Source organism: Sycon ciliatum, chromosome 13 (assembly GCF_964019385.1).
Source record: "Sycon ciliatum chromosome 13, ocSycCili1.1, whole genome shotgun sequence".
Taxonomy (NCBI): domain Eukaryota; kingdom Metazoa; phylum Porifera; class Calcarea; order Leucosolenida; family Sycettidae; genus Sycon; species Sycon ciliatum.
In genome coordinates, this window is record NC_088655.1 from 19305411 (window position 1) to 19324030 (window position 18620).

Here is an 18620-nt window from a genome sequence, read left to right on the forward strand (position 1 = left end):
AGGTTGTGATGGACAACTTCGACGACTACATTCCCTGTCCGGATGGAAAGACAATTGATCGCACCATTGTCCTAATGGGTCGGACTGGTAAGGGCAAGTCCACTCTTGCAAACGTCATTGCGGGTCGATACAAGGGTGACTTGTTCCCGGAGTCCAGCTCTCCGACCAGTAAGACCGAGGGCTTGCCGACTAAGACCGTCCTTGTGCCGTACGCCGGCCGCGATTACGCAGTGAAGATCATCGACACCATCGGATTTCACGACAACCGGCACACTGAAGAGCAGGTGTTACTGGAGCTTGCGCATCTGGCACACAAGTGCAGCGGCGGGATCAACCAGATCATCTTCGTCACCGATGGCCGATTCACCCAGGAAGAGCGAACTGCCTCTGATTGTGTCATTGACGTGATCTTTCAGCCGCAAGTGGCACCCTTCTGCACCCTGGTCCGAACGAGAACGCCGGGCGGGGAGCTGCGAGAAGACGTTATCTCGGCCAAGACACAGGCCTACAAGGAGACGTTGGTCGCTCTACACTCCAGCCTGAGGCGCATCAACACTTTCCTCATGGTCAGCAACCCAGACGACGGCGATGACCACAGCTACAGGGTACGCAGGAGTACACGAAAGCGTGTGATGGAACATATCATTCTACATTATCAGGCTGTCTACGTTCCACCTCGGTTTGCCGCAGTAAAGGACAAGATCGATGGCCACATTCAGCAGCAGACCGCGACCGAGCGCAAACTTCAGCAGCTGGAGGAGGACCTGGCGGCGGCGCGCATCAGCAAGGAGGATTACGAAGAGCAGAACGCCGCGGAGCTGGCAGAGCTCAAGCGCATCAACGACGAGCTGACTGAAAAGGTCAAGGAAGAAATGCCGTGGTGGAAAAAGGCCCTGAGCATGTTGGGACGAATAGCAAGCGTAGTTGTGCTTGGACCAATAGGCGGCACAGTATTTAACAAAATTATGGGCTAAGTTCGTTGTGTGGTTGGTTTCCTTAGGTTTTCATAGCTGTTTGAATTATAATTCTGACTGAAAAAAACTGTCAATCTTCTCATTGATGATGGCGGTAAATAGTGTGGAATTTGTAATCTTTCCTGGCCGTGATAAGAGTCCTGTCTCCTAGAGAGTTACTGAAAAAAAGAAACTGTGCATCATAGATCTCACATTATTCGACCAAGAATCATTTCTGCACGTCGGTAACATTGCTGCCGCTTTGTGCAATCCCTAGATCCACTCCTAGCAGGGATGAACTCCTCATTTGTATCCACTAGAATCCGTAGAAGTATTTTGATAGTGTTTCCCCCAGTAATAAATGCAAGATATGTTTCGGGAGATTACTAGGCTGCTGGCATCCATAGGATAGTCAAATAGAACTTTTTTGAAAGTTCATGATCACGTGATCGGAAAGATGATTAGAAAGTTCAAAGGCAATACAGGCAATTATTACTGAGTCGCATCAGTCGCTGTTATCAAAGCAGATCATTATAACGCTAATAGTAGTAGCTAGTAGCAACCGCTGATAGGAGTACTGAAGTAGTAGATTCAACATTTGAACTCTAGGCCAGGTTTGTGTCCTTCTAAAGTTCTAGCTACATGTAGGTCCAGAAGCGAGAATTGCGTCTCGTATAATATGCGTAAGACCTCTCAACTAGCCCTCGTAAGACCTCTCAACTAGCCCTCACTTGCTCATAATTATTATAGTGTTCTGTACAACTGATCACGTGGGGAATTACGATTACATGTTTGATATTATTATTATCCGCTTCATAGTTGTTTCAATTTACAAGTAATTTCAGCCTTGCTGGTGTTTCCGCGGTTCGTTTTGCGTCTTGAAAATATACATGTACACGTATGCACGAGTACGCTGTGGTTGTCGCTGTTTTCCTGGCTGTCCACATGCGACACTACCTGCATGTACATGTACATGCATACATGTGCACTGTACTAGTACTAGCACGTGGGCCTCGTTTCAAGCCTGATTTTGCTTTGCTTTGAACATTCCGCCGTCATGACGATGTACTCAACTGCAGTCCATTCATTGGAAACTGGCACCCTAACTTGTTGGTGTCACCCGCACATGTACATGTAGTTGTAGATATCGTGAAAACAACAGTATATCCTGCATTGTGTGACCCTTGCAATTACATGTACTCCTTGCCACATATTAGGGCAGAAAAGTCCAAGAACAGGGAAATAGAAATTCAGCCAGGTTTTACAAAATTAGGACAGGTATGCCATGGAAGAATGTGTGGAGAAGCAGATCCCAAACCAAGATTTTTGAGATTTAATATGGGTTTTGGATCCTCAATTCGGCCCAAATCCGACCTTCAAAAGCCAGCGGGACTGTTTCCGATGAATGGACTGTAATTATATTTTATGATCTACAGCTTGCAAAACCAGTTTGGATAATATTTCAGATTAATCATGCTGAAATCCACTATACCGTTGTGTTGCTGATGAAAGAATAGAAGACAGCATTGTGGTGCATCGTGGCCGGTGTTCACCTGTCCAAACACACAATCTGTTCACGTGATGAATGTGGTGCTTTTTGATGTGCTGCATGCTTGGAGCCTGGATTACGATGCGCGATACCCACTAGAATGTTTTCCCGCACGTTCGGGCTCTCCGCCTTCTCCGTGAATAAGCTTAACAACAAATAATATAGTAAAACCTGTAACTAAAGACCACCGTGACTAGCGACCAGCCTGGTAATTACATGTAAGACCACTTCGCCAGGCAAGGGCGATCTCATTTTCATTATTATGGTTGCGCAGTGCAAACCCCTAACTAAGGACCACCTGCCACTAAAGACCGCTTTCTCTGGGCCAAAGGGGTGGTCGTTAGTCACAGGTTTCACTGTAATTGAAAAGGCGGCGAGGTGACAAAAGTTTAACGATGGCAGTAAACAGAACCACCTGAAGCGTCATTTCACGACAGTTTTAATTCAGACGTCACGAACAAATTCTAGAGAAAGTGGTGATGGACAAAGAAATAACACGGGTATGGGAGAGTGTGAGAGTGAGTGTGGGCGTATGTTTCGCGTACGTCTTCCATGTATTATCATTTGGTATTATCGTCCTGAATGTTGCAAAGTGTATTCTGATTCATGTTATACATTTTGCGTCGTGGACGTCATGATTATTACACAAGTGAAAGTGTTGGAGGCTGTTTTCCAACGCATTCACAAGTTCTGACCTTTGTGTTCAAAAAGAGAGTATTACGGAGGATTAGCTAGACGGACTTCGCGTTTCTTGTTCGCGGACATTATTTTTTGGGTTCGCCAACTGGATTGTGAACTTTCGCATTTTTTTCGTACGGAAAAGTAGTCGAAACACGAATCGCGGATTCATGTCAGGACAGTCATAAATTTACTACTCTGTACTGTCTGTGCACAATGTACCTGTACATGTACGTCGTGTCAACGTCATGCATGTGCTGTTTGCTAATCCTTCTCATCACGCGAATTCGGTCACTGAGTTCGACTTTCCTTGGAGTGCGAACACGAACCCGAATTTCGTCTTGTTAATCCTCCGTAATATCTACATGTATTTTAAATTGTTCAACCAGTAGAATGTTGTGTTCGTCTGACCTTGTCAGGTTAGAAATTTGTCACTAGTGTTGTTCATACTTAAAATTTGTCCCTTTGAGCGTTTCATTGTTATGTTTCACGCACCTATTATCGTGCAAGAACACCTTGTGATTCTTCTTTGGCCTTGTCTAGAAAAACTGAGACTTTTCACCTAGCATTCACACACGTAGTCATTCGCATACACCTACACCTCACAGTTCCTCACTCTATCACATTCACCTGCTTCCACGCCTTCGTTTCACTCACCTTTTGTAGTAGCTCACATCGTTGGAACACTCTCACATCTTTTCTTCTTCTTTCTTTCGTCTTCTCTCCCACTTTGGTTTTTTCCACACCTCACCTTGTATACTTCCCACTATCCTATAGACGTTTAAAAGTAGTTTGTTTCTCCGTATAGCCTCTATTGTGAGACGATTTTTCCCTGATGATAGTCTCAAGAAAATCGATTAGGAACATCAATTTTAACATACATGTACATGACTGTATTCTCATTGATCATTTCGTAATGTCCGCTTGCTTCGCTTATACTATTTATCGCCTTAATACAGTTATTGGCTCCTCGTCGCCTACTGAAGTCGTTCTGTTGCTTCATGACTTGGTGAACGTGATCCGTTTGAGAGCAGCGGCGAGCCTAGTTGTCATTATGCTGATAGTGACAGCAGTCGCTGTCGATGCTGTCTGAGATCTATGCCGGTTGAGCAGCGAGAAAATGACAACTGATTTGGCGACCGACCCTGATGACTTCAGACAGGGTGACGTGAGGTAGCCGGGACTGCCACCTACATACTTACAATTGTACAATACTTACACATAGTACACATGCATGTTGATCTTTGAACAGGAGAACGTTGCGTAATTCGGATGGCACATTCGTTTCCTCCTGCAATTGCAAATCAAGGAACTCTGTTCTGTAGTCTGATGCGGTGACTTCAACTCCTTGGATGAAGTCAGAGCTTAGGGGACGATGAAACCCCGTCAGCACTCTGGCAAAAATTCAGCTAAAAAAAGACGACAGGATAGGATTGCTGTATGGCAGGCAGTTTCCTAATCGCGTGATGCTGGCAGTTGAGTCTAAAGGACGTGCAACAAATCAATGACAACCGATTACAATCTCCTAGCCTGTGGCTCAGAATATAAGTTGCTGCAAGAACCAGCTCGTTGCAGTTCTTCAAGGCCAATTAGACACTGCATCAGACGAAATCGTTGCCTTTGAGTTCCCAGAAGGAACTCCGCGACCAAGAGGAGGGCAATGCCGCAACTCGAAGACTTCGTAGCTTGTGCTGAGGACGCCCAGCCCGATCGAATCATAGTCTTGGCTGGCACAACCGGGACGGGTAAATCCACGTTGGCCGATGTCTTGGCTGGTCGTTACAACGGAGGTCTTTTTCCGGTGTCCAGCGGTCCAGCCAGTCATACTCAAGGTATTGTGTACCACAATGTTCAAGTTTCGTATGGTGGCAATGCCTATGTGTTGAAAATCGTCGACACCATCGGCTTCGCAGACACTCGATACAGCAACGAGCAGGTGCTGCGTCTCCAAGCCGAACTGGGAAATGTCTGCAGTGAAGGCATCCACCAAGTTCTCTTCGTCACCCAAGGCAGATTCACCGGCGCGCACCAAGAGAGCCTAGATTCGTTGTTGGACGTAGTCTTTGAGCCCGAAGTTGCCAGGTTCTGCACGGTTGTTCGTACCAGAACACCTACACCAGAACTGGCTGATGACGTGGTCACTGCGAAAACCGAGGCCTACAAACAAGATGTGATCGGAGTACATTCACGTGTCCAAGAGATCAGCACGTTTCTGATGGTGAGCAATCCAGACGACGGTAACCCAGCCAGCATTCGCATGCGTAAGAGGTCGCGACGGAAACTCATCGAGCACATCATTCTTCATTATAGGAGCCGATACGTACCACCGACGTTCGCCGCCATCACGGCCCGGATTGATGATAAAGTGCGCGCCGCACGAGAGCAGCAAGAACAAGTGGCAAGACTGGCGGAGGAGGCGCAAGCCCAGGCTGAACGTAATGAGCGACAACGACGGCAGCAGGAGGCGGACAACGAACGCTTGCGTCTGGCTAATGAAGAGTTAAAGAAGCAAATCGCTGCCCACCCTAAGCCCCGCAAAAAGCCTTGGTACAAGCGCCTTTGGTAATCTACAATTGAAGTAAAAATCTTCAAACTGCGTTCAGCGTGGCTCCCCGCTTCTGTAAGATCTGCTGAAGAAACGTGGATCGGAATACGATCTAAACCCTTTTTTTATGACCATAATGTTCATGAAGGATATTCATAAAAATAACATGTAGGTATGCGCGCGTGTGTGTGTGTGTGTGTGTGCGTGCGTGTGTGATGGTGTGTGTGTGTATGTGTGTGTAGTGTGTGTGTGGTTTAACTTTAATATGGGTATTATAGCTTTCATGGCTGAGGTTGTTGGTATGTCTGTTGGCTCTGGGTTCCCAGTACTCAGTAGCCGAGGCTGGCTGGTAAAAAAACTTCAATTTCATTTCAAAATAACGGTAGTACATTTATTGTCTGCTTCTATCAAAGCAGCGTTCTGTCTATGCTGGTTACCCCAGCAAGTGTAGGCTATGCATAGGTAACTGTCTTGGTCATTTTATTCCGATGTACTCCGTGTGGTGTAGACCAGGTGTGCATTGGGGGTCGATTCACATGGCTTCGCAGGTTGTGTGGATTGGGCAGTTATCTGGCGCTAGTCTTGATCTATCTCATTCAGATCATGTCCGATCGTTGCTATAAAAGAAAAACTTTGGGTGCACATCCAGTGTATTTGCAGATAAATTAAACATAAATTTCACGGTTCGCGTGAGACTCGGCTGGAAGCCGAGTTTTCCGCATCCGCATCCGCATCCGTATTTGCAGATATCGTGCTTCTTTTGCGACGAGCGTATACATGGTACATGGTCCGTGGTGTGAGGTTTTGAGGATGCGTAGATCTACGTGTGTTTGCGTGTGAGTGAGTGTACATGTATGTGCGTTTGATTTTGTGGGCTTATGTGCGCGTTTGTGTGTGTGTGTTTGCCTGCGATTGACCATCGCAACCAACACATACGCACACGCACACACGCGCGCGCACGCATGCACGCACATACACACACATACACACACACGCACACACACGTAGGCACACACACGCACACACATTTGAAGTGTACCAGTGATATACATGTACATGTATACTCACTAAAGTCTTGCAATGTGTGAGATTTTGGATCCATAATAGCTGTGTCCTGAAGCCATTAAACCAACAGTATAAATTAGTGTACATGTACATGTACATTGTATATGTACATGTACATTGTATATGTAGGGGTCGTCTGGAGCTTCACAATGTACTCTTCTATTACGTCATTGCACATACCTACGGAAGAAGGGGAACAAAACGAAGACAAAACAAAAATGCAATGGGTGTGTAGGCGCTACGTGAGCTGCGCAGGTGAGGTGCCGTGGACTCCCCCGACCAAGGGTCTGGGGATCGGCGTACATGTACATGTACATGTAGAGAGAGAGAGAGAGAGAGAGAGAGAGAGAGAGAGAGAGAGAGAGAGAGAGAGAGAGAGAGAGAGAGAGAGAGAGAGAGAGAGAGAGAGAGAGAGAGAGAGAGAGAGAGAGAGAGAGAGAGAGAGAGAGAGAGAGAGAGAGAGAGAGAGAGAGAGAGAGAGAGAGAGAGAGAGAGAGAGAGAGAGAGAGAGAGAGAGAGAGAGAGAGAGAGAGAGAGCGTAGGTGGAGAGATACATGTATATTATATACATGTACATGTACATGTATGTATAGAGAGAGAGAAAGAGTTCTGATGGCATGACGTATAAGTACATGTATACATGTACTTGTTCACGCACATGTACATGTATACATGATGTGATTGTACTTGTTCACGTACATGTCCTGTACTTGTTCACGTACATGTACATTATGTTACTTCAGCTCCTTTGTTGTTTATTTCTTGATACTATTTAAACGCAATATTGATAGCCCACGTCAAATCAGCTCAAAGCAGAGTACCCAATGCACAAATGTACTGAGCAGTATACACACACACAACGAGAATCCAATAGAGAATGCCAATTTGATGCTGCTTTCTGATGATCGCGGAAATGCGTAAAACTTTAAAACGTAGCAGCTGCACCTACTCCATTCATTGTACATGTACATGTATGTACACGTACACGTACATGTACATGTACATGTCCAGAGCTACTGCACATCTACATGTACATTGTACATGTACATTTATGTGAAGAAGAGGTTGTACGACTTCGGCTATAGTACATTGTAGATCTACATTTTATTATTATCCATGTTGGTTCCAAATCCACACCAGACCGGCATATACATATACATATACATATAGCGTTATGCAGACCTCACTGACTTGTCAGTTTGAGCACTCTGGCAAGGTACGTTCGGGCCTGATTGGAAATTTTTATTTCCATTGCTATCAGGTTCGGCCTCATTTCCTCTGTGCTGCGCTGACGAGTCCACAAAGGACGAAACAGTTCTGTCCGCAGATTGAGTATTTCGCTCCTGCTCTTGTAGCAGTTGAGCACTCTTGCGTGGGGTAGTGCCTTTGCTGTTTGCGTTATGCAAAGCTCACTGACTTGTCAGTTTGAGCACTCTGGCAAGGTACGTTCGGGCCTGATTGGAAATTTTTATTTCCATTGCTATCAGGTTCGGCCTCATTTCCTCTATGCTGCGCTGATAAGTTCAAAAAGAACGAAACAGCATGCTGTCCGCAGATTGAGTACATATATACATGTATGTATATGTACACAATGTATTTTAATATTTTTTCAAGGTAGAAACCTCTTGTACGGGCAAAGCAAAATAAAAATAACAAGGAAGAAGAGAAGAAAAACTAAACTAAAAAGAACATAAACTAAACTGAAAAGGAGCACCCATTTTGCTAGGCCAGAGGGCTGGCTCACGCCTGGCATGAAAATGAGAGATTGAGAACTTCTCAGAAACTAGACATGATGACAACTGTCTAGCTGACCACCAGCTGTGCCTCTGCTCGGACAAGGTACACAGTGTATTGATTACAATCATGTTATCGGCTAATTGGGGTCCACTGTCCAAGTGCCAGGTGATAAAAATAAAAATATTATTATAACCCAATGGCAATGCTGTAGGCAGCAAGCTGTTTCGGCCATAAAGGCCTCATCAGCACAGCGACGAGCTAAACAGGCCGAGCTACCAGCCGTGGTGCAAAGGAGGCAGCACAGACATTCTAGAATTAGAAGATAGCTCGTCGCTCTATACCGCGAAATCATGTGTCGATTATGCACATGTACAATGTACATTTGCATCATTGTATGTGTCAGCGGCAAATGTGAGGGGGGGGGGGAGATGATGCCTCAGCAGGATCTCATTCGACAAAATCAAAGTGGAGACAAAACAATCAGCTGTTAAATAATAAATAATTTCAGCAAAGCTGAAGTATTGCAGTGCGGGTAACTCTTGAGCACATTATTTTTTTTGCGATAGGAAAGTCACTTCCTTGTCTAGCTACATTGTACATGTGTGTGTTGTACATGTACATGTACATACATCTTTTTTTAATTTTTTTACTATGTTCACATTCCCAGCTCGAAAATAATAAACTAAGACAATGATACTGAGACTAGGATGAACGTGACAACTATTGAGCAGGGGCTGCACCGAGACGCAGCAATGATGGTGGGGCATTGATGGCTCTGCCGACCTGAGGTCTCGGCATCACGGCCAAAAACACGCACCAAAAATAAAAGATAGAGCTGTACGAGTCAGCAAAGTGAAAAGAAAGGAAGGGTTAAGACCAGCGAGTGTGCGGGAGAAACTGTGAGACTACTAACACATTACCAGGGTTGTGACTGAGAGGAGCATCATCATGGCTGATCATGGCGAGTCGATTGTCCGAGCCAGTTGTGGTGCATAGATAGAAATAGACGCGCGAGAGCATCATCATAGAGAGTCGACTGCCCAGATAAGAGCCAGTTTGTGCTTCGCAGATGGCGATAAACGTTAGTTGTGAATGCTTGCATTCCCTTGCTGTGGGGAGGCTGGGACAGAAGAGCGGCGGGGAGAGAGTTCCAGTCATTATAATACCCAATGCTAGTTCAAAACTAGTACAAGTAAAAGTAGTACATGTATGTATTAGATAAACCAATCTAACAAAATGTACATGTACATGCAGTCATTGTACAACTTTAAAGTACATGATATGCTGGGTTCAAGGCCGGCAAGGTGCTTTGCTTGCCCAAGCCCAAGCCAAGGTTTTGCTGACCGGTATCACCTGGCTGTCACTGCCATTCCCCACTTGTAGCTTTACGGTTCGGTGACTGATCATAGTTGCATTGTGCATTGTGGCATCTGCATCGCCATTGCTGGAAAGTGAAATCCAAACGCATCACAGTCATCAGCCGTGGGTTGCGCACCCCTACGTACGACGAGCGATACACTGTCTTTACTGGCCAATGTTACCATGGACATGTACAGTGCTGGCAACTGAAATCCGACCCCCTGAGCGGTGCGCTCTCGTCGCAAAGACCCAACACGGGATTGTAAAACTAAGAAATACTGGTAGAGACTGATAGAATGTGAACGCACCGCTCAGGGGTCGGATTTCAGCTGCCACGGGTGTACAGGTACATGTACATGTACGTCGCTTCCTTTCAAGAGCTAGGCTGACAGCGTGCGGGCCTTTATCGGCTCATCAAGGCCACCGCGGGAACGTCGCTCATTGGCTACAACCATGGAAACGGCACTGTAAAAACCTGAAGTCACATGCAACTAACCTAACTTACTTACTTACTTGCCACCAGAGGCCCAAACAAACTCGCCACCTGTCGTGAGTCCTGTGCAACTGCAACGCTAAGAGCCACTACACCAACGAATTTCGAGCTGCACGTATAACCTGGCACAGTGTGTATACAGTACAAGTACATGTTCACTGATGAAAACACGACACTTCAAACATGCACAGTTTCATTTCTGAAGTGTTGTGTACTGTACATGTGTCGCGGGTAGTAGTAGTAGTAGTAGTTTCTATTATTAATTTTTACCAGGGGATTCCCAACAGACCACTGCCCTTGTACTGGGAATCCTTGGCCTCGCCATGTTTCGCAGTTTAAGAAGCAGGTTTCCACTTCGCACGGCTCACTGGCTGCTTTGGCTACTGTGCATATTATACTTCGCCTGTGTGGCCATTGTCTTGAAGAGAAAGGGGGCGAGCCACTCCCCTGAGCTTCACCATCGTCTACCCAGAAATACAAAAGCACTTGATGTGCTTGGAGTGGACGCTGCAACGTCTGGGCAAGTCACCACGTCTAATGTTAGACGCCCTGGTCTGTTTTCCGTGAGTGATGGGAAGGTTAATGTAGGAAGTCACTTCCCTGAACTTCACCATCATCTACCCAGAAATACAAACGCACTGAGTGTGCTCCGAGTGGACGCTACAACGTTTGATCAGGCCAGGTCTAGACGCCCTGATCTACGTGCCGTGATCGATAGGAAGGTTACCGTTGGGCTAGCGCGAAAAGAAAGGACGAATGTTGACAGGCAGACCACAGCTGAGCGAATTCTGGCCGTGAGCTATTTCAGTGGCGAACAGCTGACGCGGAGCATGCTGCAACTGGCTGATTTGCTCGCGCTCTCCGTGGGATTGAATCGTCGTCGCGTGGTGTTACCGGATGTGTATGGTGGTTACTTGGTTTCGCTTGGAGGTGGCTCTCACATTTACAATCACTACCGACGTAAGGCGAACACCGAGGTGATCCCCAGGCCTCTCTCTGCGTATTTTGACCTCACGGATATCCGGCGTCTACTGAAGGTTCGAAACAATGTCCACCTTATTAGTGGCAGTGACGCCGAATCAGCGTGTCGAGGACGGTGGACGGTTCTCTACATCGTCTCCGACAATCTTAACCAGAAACCTGTGGCTGCGTGCAGATCCGCCAGCGGCCTGCACGAGAGGGAGGCAGTTCTACACCAACGCTTGCAATCCGCCACAAAGCGTTCAGATGCTATTGCCAACTGTCCGTGGCTGGAGGATTGCTTCTCGCCCAGTGTCCTTGCCCATGGACCGTTCCGTGACATTATCTGCGCTGCAGTTCCCAGCTATGCTGAACGACATTGGAGCATGGATGACCTTGTCACCCATTTGGACGTCGTGAACAACAGCCAATGCCTGCTAATACATACGTGGATCGGTACCGATCGCTATCATATTCGCAACGTCCCGCCTAATACGACTGCTTCATCCCCCTTGCTCACTTCCTTTAAACCTGCTGTGGAACTCCGGCAGATTGCAAACCGCTTACGTACAGCATCCGGCCTGGGAAGCAATTACACTGTGATCCATGTACGTACGGAGCAGTTCCTGAAGCAGCCAGGCTGGCAGTACCCGTATTCAGCTCGCGATCCTGAATTCATCAAGTTCTGCCTGCGCTGTTTTCAATCCCTACTGGCCGTCATCAAACACGTTGAACCCTGGGCTGGAACGCTGCTCTTGGCCTTCGACGCTCGGTCGGGAACCTTTCCGAAAAGCTTGCGCAGGGCGTTGCCGGACCTGCAGAGTTCGCTGCTGAACGATCTGAAACGGGCTATCCCCGATACTAGAATTCGCATGGTTGATGACATAGTGGACCAGTACTCGAGCCCAGGCGAAAAGGAACTCTTGAATAATCCCGGAATGCGTGCCCTGGTCGATACTGAGCTGCTGGTGGGTGGCGAGTGGTTGTTCGTGGTTGGTGGAGGCTCCTTTCAAGCCAACCTGTACGCTACACACGAGGATCGAAATCCACAGCCTGCTATCAGACCACGCACCTACGCTATCTGCTACCCTAGCGTCGGCTGGAATGTGAAAATGGCAGCTAGGCGCTTTCCCTATATCCCCAGTGAACTAGTGGTTTCTAACGACACGAAAATAATGAACGAGTTTCCATTTCGGGAGCTTAGACGTGAATTACCCGTCCGGTTGTGAGCACACAGACTGAGAGAGATACCATCTACCCAGCTGCACTAGTGGATAGTCAGGGCCGACACAATAGTTGTTTGTTCTGTCAATCATCAACTTCTGTGTTCTAGTCGTCTCCTCCCTACAACTTCGTTATCTTTCTTGTTATTAATTTTTGCCTCGAGACAGGTTTGTGTTCTGCGTAGAAATGAACAAAATAAGAAAAATAAAAAAACTGCGTAGCGAGAGCGGTCCAGATCTCTCACCTGATCAAAGAAATCCCTGCTTACCGAGATTAGGATATCTGAAACCCGTCGTGTATTTAGGCGGCACTTCAAGTCCCACTTCCACATAATTATATTAAATTTTGTACTTTGAAGTACAGTTGCATTTTGCATTTGTATCTATTTTGCATCGATATCCAACGGGCATGGTCGCCCTATATTTATGATCCCATGGCTGCGATCTGCAGTGCTGAATCGGTGCAAAGCAGAAGAGCATTGAAGGAAGCGAGATTAAAATACAATTATATAGATTACATCCTCGGCCCGAGGTGTTCTCACTTACTAGTCTTTCTACTTACTCTTTTCGCATGATTCTACTACTACTATTCTTAAAACTTCTTAGCACCAATCTTGATAATTATTGTTCTCGGAGACCCCCTTGATTTAGGCGTCTGCCTTTGGGGAATCCCCTAAATAACAAGGATAAACGACATGTATTTGGTTGGCACAGAGGTAGTGAGCCTAGTCGAGTGCTCAGCGCCGGTGGAGGGCAGCCTAATCTGAATGTGGTGACCATAATATAATTATATTATTATATTATATTATTATACCAGGCTGCAGGCGCAGTGCCAGTGGGTTGGTCAAAGGCCATGATTGAGAGACGAGAGGTACCTGGTTCACGTCCTGCCTGGGAGCAGATTTCCAGCCATGCTGCAACCCACAATGGGGACACAGTCAACTACTAGTAACTGGGAACTTGTGGCCAGGCACAAGAGGTACATGGATACAGCTACATGTACAGTAACGGGGTTTCTTCGCACTTGACTTGTGCCTGTGGCTGTGAGACTTATCCGCTCACCCCCACCGTTAGGCGCTGCATCTGCAGCTAGGGTTTACCGGATGTTAGCGGCCGACATGAGTTCGAACTTTCCTTCGGGAACGGACCCGATAATTTACTCTTCTTTTTTTTAGACCATACAGAACATTCTGATACTTCGAAGTAGTAACTCGGCGAGCTGCTGGCGTCTCTTACAACGTCTCTCTCTCTCTCTCTCTCTCTCTCTCTCTCTCTCTCGCTCGCTCTCTCTCTCTCTCTCTCTCTCTCTCTCTCTCTCTCTCTCTCTCACTCTCTTTCTCTCTCTCTCTCTCTCTCTCTCTCTCTCTCTCTCTCTCTCTCTCTCTCTCCCCCTCTCTACCTCCGCCTCCACACTATACTGCCTCTTTTGTTTCTCTTCCCTTTTCTTCTCCCGATTTTCTGATGCGTGAAGTAGGCGTGGATGACGAGACCATTGGTCGGCGGAGCCTGCAGCATCCCATCACCACCGCTGTCTTGCATTGCAGCCCCGTTCAGTCAATGTCTTGTTAGTCTGTTGTTTTGGTCATTTCCTCCTTCTTTCCGGTTTTACGAAGTGGTTGCATGGTTTCGTGCCAGCAACGTCAATGATGCGCTTTCGCACATTTCTTCCATTCTCAACAGTGCCCTTGAGAAGCACCTCTGGCCATTCGGAAAGCAGCCGTATTCTCACCGCTGCCCACGGCCCAGTCAGCCACCCTGGGTTGATGCCCATCTCCGCACAGCAATCAAGTGGAAAGATGATCTCTATAGCATTTTTAAGAAGTACCCAACACAACAAAACAAACAAGCATACCAACAGCAGCGAAATATAGTGAAAACCCTGACGCGGACAAAGTACAGAGCTTATATCCGCTCAGTGCAAACTACTTTGCAGGGTAGACACCGTCCATCGCTTCACCAGTTTGTGAGACAAGCAAGAATTCGAAACGTATCACGGGAAATTCCGTCACTCACAACAGGGATTCAGCAGGCGGCTGACCCTTTGGCCAAAGCTACGGCATTAAACGCCCAGTTTGCTTCTGTGACTCGGCCAGATGACCCGTTGCTCTCTATTCCCCCTATTCTCACCCCCTCGGAGCCCTCAGCTTGTTTCACGTCCGTCATCACCACAACTGCCACTGTCCGGCGTCATCTGAAGAAGCTTCCGACGTGCAAGGCGTCTGGTCCTGACGGCATCCCCAACCGGGTCCTCAAGGCCCTGGCACCATCCATAGCATTCCCTTTGTGCCATATTTTCAACATGTCATTTACCACGGGCATATTCCCTTCCGCATGGAAAACAGCGAAAGTCATACCTGTATTCAAGAAAGGTTCCCGCCACGAACCTGCAAACTACCACCCTATCTCTCTCTTCCCTGCGTGTCCAAAGTATGTGAACGCATCTTTTATGACCACTTATACAGACATGTTTCGCCGTTTCTGAGTCCCGCACAATCTGGGTTTCGTAAAGGCGACTCCACCTCCCTTCAACTGACCCGCATCGTGCAGCAGGTGTGCCAGCATAGGGATAACAGAGCGCTTGCTGGCATTTGCTTCTTTGACTTGGCCAAGGCCTTTGATACCGTCTGGCATCGAGGACTTTTGGCAAAGCTTGAGCATGCATTCAGGGTACGCAAACAACCACTCTCGTAGCTGAAATCTTATCTCTCTGGGCGTTATCAGTACGTAACTGTGCTTGGCACATCCTCGGCTGCAGAGCCAGTATTGTCAGGCGTTCCTCAAGGATCAATTCTTGGTCCCCTACTATTTATAATTTACGTAAACGACTTACCTGCAGTCTTCCCTGGAACGTCTCTGTTTGCTGACGACACGACCCTTCTCACCTCATCAGCTTCCCTCACTGGCCTGAAAAACAACTTGCGTGCTGGCATTCAGGAATTTCTTTCCTGGATGTCGTCCTGGAGGTTGTCCCCAAATCTATCAAAAACAAAGATCATGCTCTTCCCGCCCCAGCCGGAGTTCACAACCCTCATCCATGCCAACTTTCCAAATCCAATTGACATAGTGTCTTCTCACAAACACCTTGGCATTGTGATTGACTCTGTACTCTCTTGGGTACCTCACATCGAATATATCTGTAAAAAATCAAGTAAATCCTTAGGAATTCTCTCCCCCCACTGCTCCTACCTCCCACTTTCTTGCAAGCTTCTTTTTTATTTAGCCTACCTTCGCCCAATATTTGATTATGCAGATACGTCTTGGGTTGGGTTATCCTCTTCCGCTGCTGCAAAGCTTGAAATACATCACAAGAAAATCCTTAAAATTCTCCTCCGTCAACCCCGCATGCTCTCATCATCCGCCCTTTATGAAATCGCTCACACAACCCCGTTATCACATGGACGCAGTGCACACCTGGCTTCTCTTGTCCATTCTATTATTAAGCTTGAGTTGTGCCCACCTCATCTCATGTGTTTTAATTGGTTCTCTTCTCTAAGAACTAGAAACTCGCTCTTACTCCCTAAGTGTAACTCATCCACTCTTTTGCGCTCCCCTCTCTTTATTGCTTATTCTGTTTGGCTCACTCTACCCAGAGAAGTTAAGGACCTGACCTCACTCCGCCTGTTTAAGATCCGTGCCGCCCCTTATTTACTACGACATACATAGCTCATTATCCACATGTCCTTTGCGTCTCTGTGTTTTTCACTGTTTTTATTCTTTTTCCCTCCCCTTATTTCTATTTATCGCCGTGGTTGTCAATCACCCACTCTCGTAACATTGGCCGGTGTTTCCGCCGAGTCATGAGATGTTGTAATAAATAATAAAATAATAATAATAAAGTAAAAATACAAGAAAGTAAAAAACGAGTTGCAGTGCTTACGAGGCAGGCTATGTTGCGAAAAATAATATTATGATCATTGTACCGTGGACTCATGTTGCAGAGTGTGACCCCCAGAAACCGTACCCAACATTTGTCGAATTCTGCAGCTTGTACCCGTGACATCTGCGGAAATCGAGCGTTCCAATTCTGTCCTGAAATTCATCAGGACGGATCGCCGCAGTACCATGACCGAGTCTCGCCTGAGTGCACTAAATGACTAATTGCGTTGTTCTGTCACAAGTCTGCTCCTCTCGATCTCCAAGCAGCGCTGAACAGACAGATTTTCTGCTGCTCACCCAAGAAGAATGCTCTTGGTAAACATCATGCAGTTTCTTTCTCTACATACATGTATGAAATCTTCGCTCAAAAGTATTTAAAAGCTGCAGACAATGTCAATATACATGTGAAAGTAAAAAAAGTAAATTATCGTGTCCGTTCCCGATGGTAACTCACGACTAGGCATATGCGGATATGCCGGCAGTAAAATTGGCAGAATTCGGTACTTTTTCTGGTACGTTTCATGCATGTTTGGTATGTGGATAAAGAAATGGAGCAGAATCCCCACCCGTGTCGCTCCGAATGGAAGACTGTCCTGTCTGGACTTGCTTGCTACGAACCGCCCCCTCTCTGTACGGTCTGTTGACGATGCTGCCCCGCTTGGTGCATCGGATCATTTGCAAGTCATTACAACGCTAGCCTACAACATTGCCACTGCTAACACCTCTTACAACTGCTCTCAGACTCCTACCCCTCCGCGACATGCCTTCCGCAAGGTTACACCCTCCACTTGGTCAATCATCAACTCTGCACTTTTTGCCTGTGACTGGCATCTTATATTCACCTCCACTACTGTTGATGAAGCTGTGGAGAAGTTCACCACAGTTCTTGATGACGTGCTCTCCTTCTATGTGCCACAAAACGGAGCAAGACCCGCTACACCCAAACATGGCAGCCACCACCCTCGTCAGTCCAGCCGTAACCCCAAGATCCCTTGGCTCGACAAAGATCTCCAAGGTGCAATTAAACTCAAATATGACTACTATAGCTTAAGTAAGAAGTACTCCACCTATGCTAATATTTCTTTATACAAAAAACAGCGCAATCTGGTGAAGTCATTGTCACGTTCTAAGTATCGAGCATATTTACGTTCGCTCACTACCCCCCTATCTCACCCCTCTTCCAGGCCTAACCTGTATACCTTTGTTCGCACTCAAAGGACAACTAGTACACGTCAAGACATACCACCGTTATTAGCTTCCAATGGTTCGATGGTGACTGACCCCAAGTCTATAGCTAATACTCTCAATACGCAATTCACATCAGCTGGTATTCCAGACGACAATTCCTCTCCAATACCACCTCTGCAACGTTCTGCGACTGTGTCTTCTGATCTGCGCTCTATACATACCACCACATCATCTGTTCGCAGCTACCTAAAAAGACTAAAAAGCAACAAAAGCCCTGGTCCTGATGCCCTACCAAATGAAGTTCTCAAAGTTCTGGCTCCATCTCTGGCGTACCCACTGTGCCTTATATTCAACCTTTCCTACTCCTCCGGCGTATTTCCTGATCGTTGGAAGATCGCTAAGGTCACGCCCATCTACAAGTGTAAAGGCTCCCGATCACAAGCCTCAAACTATCGTCCAATATCTCTCCTCTGCTTCCTTTCAAAAGTATGTGAAAAGGTATTTTACGACCAGTTGTATTGCCACATTTCACCATGCCTTAGCCCTTCCCAATCTGGCTTTCGGCGCAACGACTCAACCTCTGACCAACTAGCTCGTCTAGTACAAGACATTGCCACCCTTCGTGATGCTCGACACCATATTGCTCTCTGTTTCTTTGACTTGGCAAAGGCATTTGATACTGTCTGGCATCGTGGCCTCCTTGCCAAGCTACATATTGTCTTTGGTGTGTCTGGCCCTGCTCTGTCCTGGCTGGAGTCCTATCTGAGTAGCCGATCACAGTTTGTTTCTGCCCTCTCCATCAACTCTGATCCTCTACCAGTGTCTTCTGGAGTTCCCCAAGGCTCCATACTTGGACCTCTTTTGTTCGTAGCATACGTAAATGATTTACCCTCTATAGACCCAGGTGTCTCGTTATTTGCTGATGATACAACCCTACTGTCAGCATCCTCGTCCTCAGCGGCTCTTGTACCTCGAGTGTCGGCTCAGATATGCA

The 18620-nt window shown here is 46.9% G+C and overlaps 1 protein-coding gene across 1 annotated transcript; it reads left to right on the plus strand.

Moving 5' to 3' along the window:
* The first annotated feature begins 8 nt into the window (after positions 1 to 8).
* LOC135829250 (uncharacterized) lies at positions 9 to 974 on the plus strand. The gene has a single exon (XM_065341654.1). It carries the CDS (start codon positions 9 to 11, stop codon positions 972 to 974), a length of 966 nt encoding a protein of 321 aa, XP_065197726.1.
* Positions 975 to 18620: the final 17646 nt, after the last annotated feature.